The sequence below is a fragment of the Procambarus clarkii genome, chromosome 75 (assembly GCF_040958095.1).
Source record: "Procambarus clarkii isolate CNS0578487 chromosome 75, FALCON_Pclarkii_2.0, whole genome shotgun sequence".
NCBI lineage: Eukaryota > Metazoa > Arthropoda > Malacostraca > Decapoda > Cambaridae > Procambarus > Procambarus clarkii.
In genome coordinates, this window is record NC_091224.1 from 13237863 (window position 1) to 13250874 (window position 13012).

The 13012-nt window shown below is 38.4% G+C and overlaps 1 protein-coding gene across 1 annotated transcript in view; it reads right to left on the bottom strand.

Moving 5' to 3' along the window:
* LOC123771801 (angiopoietin-1) overlaps positions 1 to 13012 on the bottom strand; it is a 162843-nt gene that overhangs the window by 34142 nt on the left and 115689 nt on the right. The window contains exon 7 of the mRNA XM_069313226.1: positions 5332 to 5462. Coding sequence (XP_069169327.1) covers positions 5332 to 5462 — 131 coding nt within the window. The remainder of the gene's footprint in view (positions 1 to 5331; positions 5463 to 13012) is intronic.

Sequence of the window (13012 nt, forward strand, 5' to 3'; positions counted from 1 at the left end):
TTTCTGGGTTCGAGTCCCACTGGTGGGTGTTGTCCAAAGATTGTTTATCTTCACTTGTGGTTTATGCAAGTATAGGCTTATAAGCTGGACACGAGTTCTCTCACATTGACAGTGGCTTGACGAAAATTGCAGACTGACCCCTCACTCATCTGGTGCCTTCGGGAGGTAGAGATGTTTGAGATATATATATCTCGAACTATCTACTTCTTTTGTAAGGTCTGATGGCGTAGTGGGTTAAAGCATACTAGTTATGCCAGCTACTGGAAGGTAGTTGTGCTTTCTGGGTTCGAGTCCCACTGGTGGGTGTTGTCCAAAGATTGTTTATCTTCACTTGTGGTTTATGCAAGTATAGGCTTATAAGCTGGACACGAGTTCTCTCACATTGACAGTGGCTTGACGAAAATTGCAGACTGACCCCTCACTCATCTGGTGCCTTCGGGAGGTAGAGATGTTTGAGATATATATATCTCGAACTATCTACTTCTTTTGTAAGGTCTGATGGCGTAGTGGGTTAAAGCATACTAGTTATGCCAGCTACTGGAAGGTAGTTGTGCTTTCTGGGTTCGAGTCCCACTGGTGGGTGTTGTCCAAAGATTGTTTATCTTCACTTGTGGTTTATGCAAGTATAGGCTTATAAGCTGGACACGAGTTCTCTCACATTGACAGTGGCTTGACGAAAATTGCAGACTGACCCCTCACTCATCTGGTGCCTTCGGGAGGTAGAGATGTTTGAGATATATATATCTCGAACTATCTACTTCTTTTGTAAGGTCTGATGGCGTAGTGGGTTAAAGCATACTAGTTATGCCAGCTACTGGAAGGTAGTTGTGCTTTCTGGGTTCGAGTCCCACTGGTGGGTGTTGTCCAAAGATTGTTTATCTTCACTTGTGGTTTATGCAAGTATAGGCTTATAAGCTGGACACGAGTTCTCTCACATTGACAGTGGCTTGACGAAAATTGCAGACTGACCCCTCACTCATCTGGTGCCTTCGGGAGGTAGAGATGTTTGAGATATATATATCTCGAACTATCTACTTCTTTTGTAAGGTCTGATGGCGTAGTGGGTTAAAGCATACTAGTTATGCCAGCTACTGGAAGGTAGTTGTGCTTTCTGGGTTCGAGTCCCACTGGTGGGTGTTGTCCAAAGATTGTTTATCTTCACTTGTGGTTTATGCAAGTATAGGCTTATAAGCTGGACACGAGTTCTCTCACATTGACAGTGGCTTGACGAAAATTGCAGACTGACCCCTCACTCATCTGGTGCCTTCGGGAGGTAGAGATGTTTGAGATATATATATCTCGAACTATCTACTTCTTTTGTAAGGTCTGATGGCGTAGTGGGTTAAAGCATACTAGTTATGCCAGCTACTGGAAGGTAGTTGTGCTTTCTGGGTTCGAGTCCCACTGGTGGGTGTTGTCCAAAGATTGTTTATCTTCACTTGTGGTTTATGCAAGTATAGGCTTATAAGCTGGACACGAGTTCTCTCACATTGACAGTGGCTTGACGAAAATTGCAGACTGACCCCTCACTCATCTGGTGCCTTCGGGAGGTAGAGATGTTTGAGATATATATATCTCGAACTATCTACTTCTTTTGTAAGGTCTGATGGCGTAGTGGGTTAAAGCATACTAGTTATGCCAGCTACTGGAAGGTAGTTGTGCTTTCTGGGTTCGAGTCCCACTGGTGGGTGTTGTCCAAAGATTGTTTATCTTCACTTGTGGTTTATGCAAGTATAGGCTTATAAGCTGGACACGAGTTCTCTCACATTGACAGTGGCTTGACGAAAATTGCAGACTGACCCCTCACTCATCTGGTGCCTTCGGGAGGTAGAGATGTTTGAGATATATATATCTCGAACTATCTACTTCTTTTGTAAGGTCTGATGGCGTAGTGGGTTAAAGCATACTAGTTATGCCAGCTACTGGAAGGTAGTTGTGCTTTCTGGGTTCGAGTCCCACTGGTGGGTGTTGTCCAAAGATTGTTTATCTTCACTTGTGGTTTATGCAAGTATAGGCTTATAAGCTGGACACGAGTTCTCTCACATTGACAGTGGCTTGACGAAAATTGCAGACTGACCCCTCACTCATCTGGTGCCTTCGGGAGGTAGAGATGTTTGAGATATATATATCTCGAACTATCTACTTCTTTTGTAAGGTCTGATGGCGTAGTGGGTTAAAGCATACTAGTTATGCCAGCTACTGGAAGGTAGTTGTGCTTTCTGGGTTCGAGTCCCACTGGTGGGTGTTGTCCAAAGATTGTTTATCTTCACTTGTGGTTTATGCAAGTATAGGCTTATAAGCTGGACACGAGTTCTCTCACATTGACAGTGGCTTGACGAAAATTGCAGACTGACCCCTCACTCATCTGGTGCCTTCGGGAGGTAGAGATGTTTGAGATATATATATCTCGAACTATCTACTTCTTTTGTAAGGTCTGATGGCGTAGTGGGTTAAAGCATACTAGTTATGCCAGCTACTGGAAGGTAGTTGTGCTTTCTGGGTTCGAGTCCCACTGGTGGGTGTTGTCCAAAGATTGTTTATCTTCACTTGTGGTTTATGCAAGTATAGGCTTATAAGCTGGACACGAGTTCTCTCACATTGACAGTGGCTTGACGAAAATTGCAGACTGACCCCTCACTCATCTGGTGCCTTCGGGAGGTAGAGATGTTTGAGATATATATATCTCGAACTATCTACTTCTTTTGTAAGGTCTGATGGCGTAGTGGGTTAAAGCATACTAGTTATGCCAGCTACTGGAAGGTAGTTGTGCTTTCTGGGTTCGAGTCCCACTGGTGGGTGTTGTCCAAAGATTGTTTATCTTCACTTGTGGTTTATGCAAGTATAGGCTTATAAGCTGGACACGAGTTCTCTCACATTGACAGTGGCTTGACGAAAATTGCAGACTGACCCCTCACTCATCTGGTGCCTTCGGGAGGTAGAGATGTTTGAGATATATATATCTCGAACTATCTACTTCTTTTGTAAGGTCTGATGGCGTAGTGGGTTAAAGCATACTAGTTATGCCAGCTACTGGAAGGTAGTTGTGCTTTCTGGGTTCGAGTCCCACTGGTGGGTGTTGTCCAAAGATTGTTTATCTTCACTTGTGGTTTATGCAAGTATAGGCTTATAAGCTGGACACGAGTTCTCTCACATTGACAGTGGCTTGACGAAAATTGCAGACTGACCCCTCACTCATCTGGTGCCTTCGGGAGGTAGAGATGTTTGAGATATATATATCTCGAACTATCTACTTCTTTTGTAAGGTCTGATGGCGTAGTGGGTTAAAGCATACTAGTTATGCCAGCTACTGGAAGGTAGTTGTGCTTTCTGGGTTCGAGTCCCACTGGTGGGTGTTGTCCAAAGATTGTTTATCTTCACTTGTGGTTTATGCAAGTATAGGCTTATAAGCTGGACACGAGTTCTCTCACATTGACAGTGGCTTGACGAAAATTGCAGACTGACCCCTCACTCATCTGGTGCCTTCGGGAGGTAGAGATGTTTGAGATATATATATCTCGAACTATCTACTTCTTTTGTAAGGTCTGATGGCGTAGTGGGTTAAAGCATACTAGTTATGCCAGCTACTGGAAGGTAGTTGTGCTTTCTGGGTTCGAGTCCCACTGGTGGGTGTTGTCCAAAGATTGTTTATCTTCACTTGTGGTTTATGCAAGTATAGGCTTATAAGCTGGACACGAGTTCTCTCACATTGACAGTGGCTTGACGAAAATTGCAGACTGACCCCTCACTCATCTGGTGCCTTCGGGAGGTAGAGATGTTTGAGATATATATATCTCGAACTATCTACTTCTTTTGTAAGGTCTGATGGCGTAGTGGGTTAAAGCATACTAGTTATGCCAGCTACTGGAAGGTAGTTGTGCTTTCTGGGTTCGAGTCCCACTGGTGGGTGTTGTCCAAAGATTGTTTATCTTCACTTGTGGTTTATGCAAGTATAGGCTTATAAGCTGGACACGAGTTCTCTCACATTGACAGTGGCTTGACGAAAATTGCAGACTGACCCCTCACTCATCTGGTGCCTTCGGGAGGTAGAGATGTTTGAGATATATATATCTCGAACTATCTACTTCTTTTGTAAGGTCTGATGGCGTAGTGGGTTAAAGCATACTAGTTATGCCAGCTACTGGAAGGTAGTTGTGCTTTCTGGGTTCGAGTCCCACTGGTGGGTGTTGTCCAAAGATTGTTTATCTTCACTTGTGGTTTATGCAAGTATAGGCTTATAAGCTGGACACGAGTTCTCTCACATTGACAGTGGCTTGACGAAAATTGCAGACTGACCCCTCACTCATCTGGTGCCTTCGGGAGGTAGAGATGTTTGAGATATATATATCTCGAACTATCTACTTCTTTTGTAAGGTCTGATGGCGTAGTGGGTTAAAGCATACTAGTTATGCCAGCTACTGGAAGGTAGTTGTGCTTTCTGGGTTCGAGTCCCACTGGTGGGTGTTGTCCAAAGATTGTTTATCTTCACTTGTGGTTTATGCAAGTATAGGCTTATAAGCTGGACACGAGTTCTCTCACATTGACAGTGGCTTGACGAAAATTGCAGACTGACCCCTCACTCATCTGGTGCCTTCGGGAGGTAGAGATGTTTGAGATATATATATCTCGAACTATCTACTTCTTTTGTAAGGTCTGATGGCGTAGTGGGTTAAAGCATACTAGTTATGCCAGCTACTGGAAGGTAGTTGTGCTTTCTGGGTTCGAGTCCCACTGGTGGGTGTTGTCCAAAGATTGTTTATCTTCACTTGTGGTTTATGCAAGTATAGGCTTATATATATATATATATATATAGTCATATATGTTTACTTATTCATTACCAACATGGCAGACACTGAACCACAATAACCTGCCTATAAAAGTCACTTGCTAACCCTGTTCCAGGATTACTTCCGAAACCTTGCCGTTTCTTTATTTTCTGATGTGTGGTTTCAATACTGTTACCAAAATTACTTGGGTAACTGAAATTAAATAACTGACAACTGGTAACAGACAATTAATTTTTGTCCTATTTTGCAGTTCTGAATGGTATGCTCTGTGTTTGAGCTATAGGGAATTATCAACACTTGTAGCATTAGTCTGGTAAAAATTTGCTTTGGCAACTTTTAAAGCTTCACCATAAAACCAACTAGATAATTCTCCATATTTTTTTTATATTCGCAATGCTCTTGGACTGTCAGTGCTCATAGGAAAAGATCCCAAGCAACATATACTTTTTACTTTCTTTGCATGGTTGGTAAAGTAATGAAGACAGCTACCTGTAAATGTGATGAGAGAAGCATGGGTGAACTTACAGTAAACATTTTGAACACTTACTATGCGGCCAGGTATCGTGGTCTCGGTCCAAGGTAGAGAAGCTCATGCCGTCCATGCTAGCGTCTGCTGGTCCAGTGAGCGCGTCGCCCAGGGTACTAGAGGAGACGTAGCCTCTCAGGGTGGCTCGATACCTGAAATACAGATGGTTCTGGCTTATCTCTACTAACATAAGGCAACACCTCTTAACTCAAAAGGAGGTTAAGAATTAGGAGAGAGTAGAGTTATGAGGGAAGAGGGAGAGTGAGTAGTTACTAGGGCAGGGGGAGAGGGTAGAGGCGCTTTGTAGCGACGAATCTCATTGACCATAACATCGCCAACCGGTTTATCTAATATTCTGGAAGATATAGAGGCTAGAGATATAGAGGGGTAGAGATATAGAGGGTAGAAATATTCGGGAAGAGGGAAAGAGTACAGTTATGAGGGAAAAGAGAGAGAGTAGAGATATGAGGAAAGACAAAGAGATTAGAGTTACGAGGGGAGAGGGAGAGAGAAGAGTTATGATGGAAGAGGGAGAGAGAAGAGCTATGAGGGAAGAGGAAGAGAGAGTGTGAGAAAAGGTCAGGAGAAAGATTGAAAAGAGAGAAGAGAGAGACGGTTGTAAAGGAAGAGGAGGAAAGAGTTATGGTAAACGGAGACGAACAAAGACTGTATGGGAGGATGAAAAGGAAAAGTTATAAAGTAACAGGAAAGAAAAAGTTGTGAAGACAAATGGAATGAAAATTTGTACCGGAACAGAAAAAGAGAATTTGTGATAGATGAAGGAAATTGTAAAAGAAGAAGAGTTAAATTGTGATGGAAGAATAAAAGAGAGGAAAGGAATGGCACCGCATGGGAGTGGAAAGTGAATGTGGTTGCAAGAAATATAGTTACCGTTGAGAGATGTTAATATTGTGTTTGATATTGGTTTACATCTAGTTTTGCTTGCGGGGATTGAGCTTCGGGTCTTTGGCCCTGCCAACAACTGGTGTACAGATTCCCTGAGCCTATTGTGTTCTGTTAATCTACATTTGAAACTATGTATGGAATCTGCCTTCACCACATCACTGCCTAATGCATTCCATTTGTTAACTACACCACTGAAACTGAAACAAAAATTATAATGACTTTGTGGCTCATTTGGGTACTCCGTTTTCACCTGTGTACTCTTGTGTATATTCAGTCGAGGAAAAGAATTCCTTAATTATCCTTCCCCCCCCCCCCCTCCCCCCACTTTCTCGGAAAATGGAGAAAAGCAACGTCGCGTTTGTTATTTTTTGGGTTACAGATATTAGAAACAGGATAGGTCCAAGTACAGATTGTGTGTTGTGTGTGTTTTTTATTGTTTCTGTTGTGTATGTTTGTTGTTGTCTCTGTTTTGTGTGATTTATGGTATTGTTGTTATGTGCGTTTTGTATTTTCAATGTAGTGTGTGTGTATAGCGTTGTTACCCTTGTGTGTGTAGTTGTCTCTGTTGTATGTGTTTGGAGTTTTCACTGTTGTTTGTGCTTCGTGTTGTCTCTATTGTATGTGTTTGGTGTTGTTTGGTGTCAAGTTTTGTGTGCTTGGTGTCTGTGTTTGTTGTTACTGTTGTGTGTGTGTTTGGTGTTATTACTGTTGTGTGTGTGTTTGGTGTTGTTACTGTTGTATGTGTTGTGTGTGTTTGGTGTTGTTACTGTTGTGTGTGTGTTTGGTGTTATCACTGTTGTGTGTGTGTTTGGTGTTGTTACTGTTGTATGTGTTGTGTGTGTTTGTTGTTGTTACTGTTGTGTGTGTTTGGTGTTGTTACTGTTGTATGTGTTAGGTGTTGTTACTGTTTTGTGTGCTTGGTGTTATAACTGTTGTGTGTGTTTGGTGCTGTTACTGTTATATGTGTTAGGTATTGTTTCTGTTGTGTGTATTTGGTGTTGTTACTGTTACTGAAAGATATGTCTTAGGAAAAGTTCTTATTATTTAATGATGGTAATGCAGTATTAAGTTGATAAATGATGAAGAGTAACTTGTAATGCCTAAATACTATTCGTTACAGAAACGTTACAAAATGTAACTGTTATTAAATATACTGGATATTACAAAAAGTTAGATATGATACAGAATGATTGATATGGTAAGTTTTGCTGTTAATACATATAAAAGTAGTGAAAGATATACAGGCTACTGCATAAGAAAGTTAAAAACAAGTTGAACTAGTTATTAAATATAGTTTTTACCATCTTAGTTTTTTGTTATTAAAGAGCAGTGATGGTAGTTCTGATACGGTCTAGAATGAATTTCTTAGTAAGTATGTTATGACTTAAAACTGTAGTGTTAGTTTATAAATGATACAGAAGGATTGACTCAGTTAAAGTATTTTCTAATAAAAGTTTTCCTTAAAAAGATTTTGTTAACGAGCAAAAAAGTTACTTTTTTATTAAAGAGTTATAACTTTCACCATCAAAGAAGGTATGTTACGTAAAGATTAGCCTAGTTATGATACAGAGAAAATAGATGCAACTCAAAATAATGTGTCATTATTAAAATATTATGTTTTATCTTAGTGAAGATGCCATAATCTGTTATATTTCATAAAAGTTGCTGGTACATTACAAACCGTCCACAATTTCGGTGGTCTGCTTCACTCAAGTGATGTATTTAATACTCAAAACAAGGGCGCACCAAACTAATTGATATTTCCTTTAAGGACCTTAGCAAATTCTTCAGCTAGAGCTGGGAGCCTTAATACAGAGTTATTCAGCAGCAGGTATGGTATCATGTATTTCTGTTGTTAATGCAAAAACAAAATACTGTACTTATATAAAATTCTATCTAGTATATTAGTCACTATTAACAACCATATTTGTTCATTTATTCATGACACAAATTTCATAATATCTGGTATATCTGAAAAAAATTAGTTTTTTTTCTTTTTTGCTCAGTCTTCTATACTCTTTTCATAACTTATCTTTGCATTTCATATTTATTTTGTAACTCTTTATGCTAAATCGACAAAATGTTGTCACAGACTTTTCTCATTCCTAATGTGTGTGTATATTACCGTATATTTTTCAATAATTATTTTCTTCCATGGTTTAACTATTTTGTGTTATTATTATTGCACCAAATACATGTATTTGGTATACAACGTTCATGGGCATTCTTAAATAGAATTCATATTTGTTTTAATTTGCAACAACATTATAATCCGGAGTCAAGCCTCAAGCTACTTATGAGGGGGGCTGGTCCTGGCATGTTTTATTTCAAGTGTTATTCAAACTTATTTACCAGTTTGGACTTAACTTACAATGGAAGCAAACACTAACCTACTAGTGAACTAGAAAATATTGTCAAATTCATTAGGGAAGAATATGCATGGAGCTACAAAGCTACTATTTAAAAATTCAATAAAATTTGCTCCTAACTGTCAACCAAGACTGCAAAATCAGAGTGTGAATATTGTTGTACTTAAATTTAACTGAACGGCACCATCTCTCTAGTAATCTAGTAAGGAAGCCGTTATCATGCCAATGGGCTCTTTCATTGTTGCTGAGGACTTTTTCCATCTGGATTTTAAAATGAAATAAAATATTTAAATTTTCAGCTTCAGTGCGTAGGAAATTACAAAGGTTTATATACCCTATTGATGGAAAACATCTCCTGTTTTGATCTTAAATTGCTACTGTTTGAACATGAAGATGTTGCCTCTTGTATGCATTACATTTGAATTTGCAATGAAATTATCTAGATTAAAACTCTCAAACTTGTTAAATATTTTAACGGTGTCGATAAGATCAGCTCACTCATTTCTGGTTTGCAGACATCACAGCCCTGCGGCCCTTAACCATTCCTGGTTTGAGAATTGAAATATTTCTGGGATGATTTTTATCAGTCTGTGTTGACGTTTCTGCAAATATAATATTTTTGTTTTGTTTCGAAGGTGAGGTCTCCATGCAGTGATACAGTAGCTCAGATGGTAGTGTACCAGAGACTTCAACAATTATTTAATCACTTTCTTTTTGTGGAAGCCATAGGTTCTTTTAACTTTTCCTAGGGTTAAGTTGCCTTCTTTACTGCAACTCCCACTTGTTGTGTAACTTTCAGTGACTTAAAGTGTCCAGTTTCTTACATCATATCTCCTAGATCTCTTTCTTCGTCAATCTACTGCAATGCAGTGTTGTTAACATGATCGTATGATCATGTTGTTAACATGATAACATGTTGTTTCCAGTCGTATGCCAATATGTAGAGTTTATGACACATTTTCGTAAACATTTTGATCTCTATTTATAAATAGAGATCTATTTGAAAGTTCTCGCTTCCTACGTTACCATAGATATTAATGATGAAATCAAATTAACGTGATGTATCAATGAGAAAATCAATAGAAGCCATAGGGCGGATTCAAACCCGCTCACTCCCAAGCAAGTGCCCTAGACCACCACGCCAAGACATGGTCAGCAGCAATGCAACCAGGGATTCCACTGAACCCCTCTAGGATTCCTGTGGCTTACAAATGAAGTTCAATCAGGGTTTCAGGAATTGCCACCATCCACTCTAGCTTATGGTCCAGAAGTTCTCCTTTAACGCTTCTCGTCAAATGCACAATGTCTTAAAAACAAAACTATGCTCTATGCAGTAACAAATTTACTAAGACAATTTTTTCATAACGTTTGTAAACTAAGGATACATTTCATTCAACGAGAAAGTTGTTTACAATAACTTCTTCGTAACGTTTTTTTAAACTTGGGATACACTTCATGCAGTATCATACTTACTAAGACATTCTTTTCACGTCACATAGTAACAAAGGATACGCTTTGTAAAGTAAGAAACTGGTCAAGGGCATCTTTTTCGTAATTCTTTATGGAAGAAGGATTTATTCTGTGACGTCTTCATGCAACAAGGTATACTCCCAATAACTTCATGTAACAAGAATACTTTTCGAGACATCTTCACGTAACACAGGAAGCTCTCAGAGACGTCTTTATGTACCGAGGATACTCTTCGAGACGACTTTGAGCATTAAACAGTACATTCGAAAACAACAAGGAAGCTCTCTAAGACATCTTGTTGAATTTCTGAGACATCATAGTGCAAAAACAAAATAATGCTTTCAAAGACTCCTTTAGGCAACAAAGGAACTCCTTGCGACATTAAGGAAAGTTTCTGAGATATATTCGTGTATCACAAAACTCTCAAAGACATCTTTATGAAACAAAGGAAACATTACACGACATCTTTAAGTATCAAAGGTTACTCGGAGACGCTAAAACAATACTTCTTACATCTTAAGACAAATCTTTTCTTAAAACATTTTAATTAAGAATTCACTTCATTCAATAATAATAAACGGTCCAGGGTATCTTTTCATATTTTGTTTTATGAAAAATTACTCATTTATGTAGTATCAAACTGTCATTACTCTTTTATGTCATAACAAACCACAATAGGGTATCTTTGTAACATAACGCGTGTAACAAAAGTCATAAGCAAATATTTAAATAAGACAGCATTTACGAAGACTTTAATTACTGTTTTGCGAAGTAACAGTCTTAACAAAGAAAAAAGTTAAGTATTAACTAAGTCATTATGTACCAACTAGAATATTTTCCTTTTGACGTAGAGCGTAATAAAGGGCACAAAGGACAAAAAAATATTAACAGCATTTATTATGTTAGTTCTCTGTTAACTCTCTCACAAAACACTTTAAATAGGTAAATATTTTCGAAATAAACTTACATTACTGTTTAACAATATCACTGATTCAGTTTTTAAGTTGTATTCTCGTAAGCATTATGTCTCTATATTTACCCGACTATATCTTTGAAACTGTTCTCTGAACAACAATGCCTAACATTATAACAACATTATCCTAACTAACCTAACGTAACCTACTTAACCTACCATACATAACTTACCTGGCACAGACAACTTAATCTTTTGAACTGAGTCCATGTTCTTTTTAAACAATATATTATTGTAAATTTAAATATATTGAGATATTATTGTTTGAGTAATATATTGAGAATATTATTCTCACTGAAGCATCAAATTCTTCAAATTTATATTATTTAATATCATTCAAGAACAAATTCTTCATTTATATCCAGACAACACACTTTTACACTTACACTTATATCTACAAATGAGAGCTTATATATTACATTCACCAACACATACAGACTCATAAAATACCCATGACACATACCTTTACATTCACAAATTGGCACAAGTGCCTACAGAAACTTATACAAACACATTCAATTACATTCACACGTTTAACATACTAACACACTTGTATCTGCACATACAATTATATTTTCAAACTTACACAAAACACTAACTTACAGAAACAAACACAGAATTGCACATGCACACAAATACTCAGTTCACTAGCTTTCACACTTTCTCAAATATTCACACTCTTTCTTGTACATATAAATTCTCTCAGGTTTACAAATGTCAGACAAATGTACTCAAAACACACATATACTCTCTTATATAAAGTTGTATAAACACAAACACAAAATACATGTTACAATCTTACTAGCTCATGCACACCCTCACAAACTTAAACGTATGCAGACACATACTCTCTTACACACTTTCACAAACACATGCAGTTACAATCATATACTAACATAAACATACACATGCAGGCAACTCAACAATCATAACCTAACTTAGATAGACTTGCACAAAAACATACAATTACATTAGGAAAAACTTATAGAAACTAAAACATTTTTATAAAACTTACACAAACTCCTACCTTCACATAAACATACACAACTTGAGACATAAACTTGAACAAGTGCATACGTTTGCTAGTGTTAATTTATTGACCTCCCAACATAAAATGAAAGCACACTTTGACAAGAAAACTAATGTAAGAAAGATTAATGCAAGAAACTTTGTCTTGGCATATTTTCCTATTCCACGCTCTCCATTTCACAGTATGTGTTCAGTACCTTATCGTATCAAAGAATTCAAGCACAACAACAACTACATTCAAAAGAATCCTGACCGGCGTCGCAAGACACAACTTTGCCTCGTCAACCTACTCAAAATCTATCAAGGTAATCCCCCACCTGTATTATTGTCGGTATCCGCTATTACAGAAAGGTTTTCCAACAGTGACACATACCCTGCTACCTCTCCATCTGAGTGTAATCATAACATTAAGTCAGTGATATCTAACTGCGGCATATTAAAATATCTCTCCAAATACCTACAACATTCTGATAATAGTGCTCTGATGATCAAATTAATTTCTACCCATAACGAACTGTTTCAAGACACTCCTCAAGAATGTATTTTAGTGCAACACGACATCCAGCTGCTCCCTGGTACGATGCCCATCCGTCAGCCTTACTACTGCATCAGTCTACAGAAGAGACAAGCCATGTTCGCCTAAGTAAAATACCTCCTCAGCAACAGATTTGATAGCCTTCAAATTGTAAGTCGGTTGGTGCACAGCCAATCCTATGGCCAGTGGGCCATGACGTCATTCCCACAGAGCGGGCAGTCGCTGCTGTAGGCAGTCAGTTCCTCACAGACCTAGACAAGGGTAGGACTTCAGGACCTCGGTGTGCAGGATCCTCATCCAATAAAGCCCTTAAAACAACGACAGTGTGTAACACTACAACAACCAAGCAAGCAAGAACAACACAAGAAAAGAGGGGAAACGATACTGGTAGCAGCAGTGTGATTGAGAATTTTTTCTCAG